The 5017-nt window shown below is 40.3% G+C and overlaps 1 protein-coding gene across 1 annotated transcript; it reads left to right on the forward strand.

The window, feature by feature from the left end:
• The first annotated feature begins 1613 nt into the window (after nucleotides 1–1613).
• gas1a (growth arrest-specific 1a) lies at nucleotides 1614–3893 on the forward strand. Its single transcript, XM_069139036.1, has one exon. The coding sequence runs from the start codon at nucleotides 2261–2263 to the stop codon at nucleotides 3035–3037; it is 777 nt and encodes a 258-aa protein (XP_068995137.1). The 5' UTR covers nucleotides 1614–2260; the 3' UTR covers nucleotides 3038–3893.
• The last annotated feature ends 1124 nt before the right edge of the window (nucleotides 3894–5017 follow it).

Genomic DNA, 5017 nt, shown 5'->3' on the forward strand with positions numbered 1-5017 from the left:
CTCACTCTGTTGTTTGGTGACATATATTGCTTACACCCATTAATATTACTACTGTCAGCACAGATATTTACAGAAATGTTTATACCCTCTATAAAACATCAACAACAAGCTTCAGATTTGGGTCCTCATCCCTCAGCATTAAGCAGTCATCAACATACTCTGGACTCCTTTCTGCGGAATAATTTTGCAATTTTGCAATGAGAAATCCATCACAAAGGGAACAGTGGTTTCCAGTTGTGCCACAAATATCTACCAGTGAACAGTCTGCAAGGCTGCCTCAAGATATGATGATGATTCACAGGCGAGGAGAAGCACTTCCTGGAAAAAAAAAAGTATCACTTAAATTTAAATATTACCTGTTGCCCAATACAACATAATACAATTTCCCACCATTAAACTGTTGAAAGTTAATAGTAGATATGAGTATGATGAGCAGTAATGCAAGACACTGCGCTGCAACTGCCCTGCCGAAGAAGAGTTCAGAGGATGTGGATGATTAAATCAGTGAGGATGCTGCACAGATCAGCAGCACTGCAGGCATCGAGTTGTGGAGCTCAATATATAAGTGTACAGCAGAGCAGTCACAGTGCTTTTATGTGTTTATACAGGATATTATAGTAGAAAGGTTGTGTTTACCACGACATCATGATAGTATTGTATTTTAAGCATGTACTCTCTCTCTCTCTCTCTCCACTCACTTTCTGTCAGTTCTTCAAAAATACAATATGTATACTTTAAAAGATATGTATTGTTCAAAAAATTAAACACTATACCTTCGTTTATATGTTATTCATGCTCAGCAATGTGCATACTCTTTGATAAACACTCAAGCATCTAAATAATTGTCTCTTAAACATAATTTGGGATACAACAGAAGCCAATCCAAAAGGCCTATATGACTTTTATTGGTATTCTTAATGCAGAAAAAGTAACAGCATTGCCAGGGAAATGTTATCAATGAAAGCTGTTTTCAAAATATGTTCATGAAAAGTTGTGTTTCTCCCTTTAAAATCCTGTTATCATTGTTTAGATTGATAAAAATATGATGCCAAAATGAGTTTCTCACATTAAACAGGGAGCATTCCCCTCTCGGGTAAATTCACCCTCCAACATACTTCTCTATACGTGGAAGAAAACACTTTATTTAATAGACTCCTCAAATTAAAACATTTATACACTAAAAACATCAGTGGGGATATAACATATGTCACAAGCCATAAATAAACCTCTGACTTTTATTATTCTGCTTATGCAAATTGAGTCTGTAATGCTGAATGCTGTAAATAAAAAATTATGAACAAAATAAAAGAAATATCAACACAAATTTTCATTAAAACTATCCCTCCTATCACATGATTTGTGGCTGTATGATGTGATTGTTATGCGTTTAGTGAGCCTTAAAACATTTCCGAATAATTTCTCTTAAAAATGTTGGGGCAATGCTCTCTACTATATCTACTCTCCAACGCATTCCGCCCTCCTCACCTCGTATTTCTCAAGACCGTCTTCCTCCCACCCTGAACTCCCGCCCATTACTACGTAGAGCCCCTCAACAAGTGGCCAACCAATGAGAGGCACTTCGACAATGTGTGGAGAGGGGGGCTGAGGAACAGAAAGACGAATGCTCAAAGGGGCGAGAGTAGAGGACCACTTTGCGACCCACAAGGGTTGTAGGTTTCCCCATGCACTATTTGTTTGCACTCCCATGCGCACAAGGACCGCTTAATGATCCAGCGCAGTCCCCCAAAGGACTCCCGGCACTTGTCCGGCTTCGCTTGTTGGTGGAGATCCGCTAGGAGCGAGAGCGCAACAGGGAGTCGCTGAATTGGACGCAGTTGTTTCAAGAACTCAGAATCACTGCGATGGAATGAGCCGCTGCAGAAACTCCCCTGCACTCGTGGAGAACTTTTCTTTTGGTGTGACTTTTTTTCCTTTGAGTTTCAGTTGTGTTTTTTTTCCCAATCATGTACGGATAACGGATGGTTCGCTCGAGAATCCAGCTCAGATGGATCAACACTGACGGGTTTATGGAGCCGGGATTACACCGCGCAGTGCCAGCCTGTTGAACGCCTACACACGGGCCCATCACACACACACACACACACACACACACACACACACACACACACACACACACCATCTGCCTCGGAATAAACCACATTCATACATTCATTATCCTGAAGACACAGTCCAAGGAAGTAGTGTACAAGTTTTACATATGACACTGCTCTGAGCTGTACCGATCTTTGCAGCCATAACAATGGGAAACTCTGGCGCATTGGTACAGCGCGTCTGCAGATCTGTTTGGCCTCTTGGTTGCGTGTTTTTGTTTTTTGGCTGCTTGTCCTTGGCTTCGCCGTCCCATGGTCGGCGCCTGATATGCTGGCAAGCCATCATGAACTGCCAAGCCGAGCCCGAGTGCAATTACGCATACGAACACTACAATCGCGCGTGTGGCCCTGTGCTGAATGGAGAGAGGAAAAAGTGTCCCAGCCACTGCATCTCCTCGCTTATCCAGCTGAATCTGACTAAAAACGGGCCGGCTCTGGAGGACTGCAGCTGCGGCCACGATTCGGTATGTACGAACACCAAACGGGCAATCGAGCCCTGCCTGCCCAGGACTACCAGCACTGGCTGCACGGAAGCCCGGCACCAATGCGAGAGAGACCAGCAGTGCAGCTCCGCGATGCACGATTACTTGCACCACTGCGGGAAACTTTTCAGCGGGGCAGTCTGCACGAACGCCTGCCGGAATGTGATCGCGTATATGCGTAAAATCCCCAAGGGCCAGCAGCTGGACAGTTGTATGTGTGACGGGACGGAGAGGGCCATCTGTGAGTTTGTCAAGAAGAGCATGAAGGCGCTGTGCTTCGACTATCCGGATAGGTACGAGGCCAGCGGGTCCGACGAAGAGTCCGAAGAGGACCCCTTGGATATGGAGGATCCGGAGGTCCCGGAGAGCGGAGCCTCTCTCCCAGCGGCGCACTCTGTTTTGACCCTGCTGGCATTCATTTTGGCTCTGTTACCCCTCTTTTAATCCCCGGGTTCATAAACTGCCCCGACTATTGTCCGGATAAAAGGCGATCTGAACTTTTGTCACTCATTGACCTGCTACTATTGCAAGAGGTTAGAGCCTGAAAGACTAAAGGAAAGGGTGTTTTGGCGCACGCAGCCTCCTTTGAAATGAGTTTTAGACGCTGAAGGATATCAAATCGGGATATTTCTATGCAAATGAAACCAGAGATGTCTAAACTGTGTGAGCTCCAGGCTGTTCTCTTATCAAACCACACCACTTCACGGCTCTGCAGATGCTTTGCTTATGTGATAAGCTAAATAGGATTGTCCCAGACTCTGATGGTAAAGCTGTCATGACAGAGACACAGTTGGCTTGTTTTGGTAACAATGCAGCTTTCAATTAGTATAATCAGTATATGCTGAGCACTGCCAATCTTTTTTTAAGGTATGAACTATTTTTGTACGACAGACCGTTGCCATGTTGGCACCAGGCAATCTGATTTACAAGTATTTAATGTTTGAATTCATGAACTTGTAAATAGATTAGGAGTGAAAGTGAAACGGTAATTTATTACATGCCACCTAGTTACATCCAAATCGTCATCATGTAAATAAAGACGGAGAATTCCAGCTTTAAAGGGAAGTTATTTTGACTGAAGATAGTGTACATTCTTTGTATCTTTGTATATATGTGTATAGCCTATATAGATTTTTTTTTTTTTTTTTTTCCAGAGAATCCTCTATGTTTTAGGCTATGAGATGATTTATTCACTGTGTATAGCCTAGAGAAAGAAATGTCTAAATCCACTGTATGATTGCCTTAATGATATACCTTTACAGAAGGCATAAAGGAAACTTGAAGATATCATTCCTGACTGTGAGTTATTTTTTGATATTCGCACATTTTACTTCCTTGAAAGTGTTGTGCCCCAATTCAGAAGAAAAAAGTATAAAAAGGTTTTTGTCAGTTTGGGCTTTAGTAAACGGTAAACAATGCTATTTAGCTCTATTGTAGGAAATATGTTTGGATTGGTTATCACAAGCAACATTTTAAAGTTCTATCAGATGACTCCTCCGAGTAACAAGCTTGGAGTAACTTAACATTCAGTTAATAAAAGTAGTGTAATCTATATTGTGTTAATCTATATTTTTACACACACTTATGTTACTTTTAGTATATCATATTCAACTTGATATATTGGTGAAAGTAACTTATTGTGGTCTATAAACTTATATATAGTGGTATCTGTTGACTATTAAGGGGCTTTTAGTTAATATTATACTGTATGTAACTACAATCAAATTCATTAATTTAATGGAACGTGTGGGAGCTGATTAATGAGTTTTCAATCTTTTTTTTACATTTTTTTTTTCATAAAGTAATAGCCATGATCTCTTTCGGTTCGATCTTTACACCAAATGCAGCTGTGTAACACAAACAAACTTTTCACTCTCCTGTTTCTGTGAATACAGTATAATGTACTCATTTAAATGCAGCCCAGCTTCCTCTGCTGAGTGATAGCCTAATGACCTGTCTTGATTTAGCTGCTTGTTGTCAAAAGCAACTGTCAACATAAATCAACAAAACACCCTCGCCCCCTCCTCCACCACCGCTGCACTGAATTTACAGTCACTGGCTGTTCAAATCTCAGTCTGTATTATTCTTTTACCATATAATTTTTTTTTTTAATTTTTTAATTTTTTTTACAAATATTTGTATTACATTAAAGAGATTCAGTAATTCAGGTATTTGGGTGTTTCTCCAAATACAAATAATGATAAAATAAGAAATCAGAAATATTACTAACTAACAGTTCTTATTAAATGCATTTGTTCACATATACATCATTAATTGTTTGTGTAAATATATTTGCATTATATTTTTAGGGCAGCTTCATTTTTAATTTAAGCAATTGATTATTCCTTTAATTGGGTGCTGTTCTATGCAGTATGGTACAAAGCACATTTATTTAGTGTGTTATTTAAATTCCAATGAATGCAT

Source organism: Embiotoca jacksoni, unplaced genomic scaffold (assembly GCF_022577435.1).
Source record: "Embiotoca jacksoni isolate LCO1_2020_lvr unplaced genomic scaffold, fEmbJac1.0.p SCAF_8, whole genome shotgun sequence".
Lineage (NCBI taxonomy): Eukaryota > Metazoa > Chordata > Actinopteri > Embiotocidae > Embiotoca > Embiotoca jacksoni.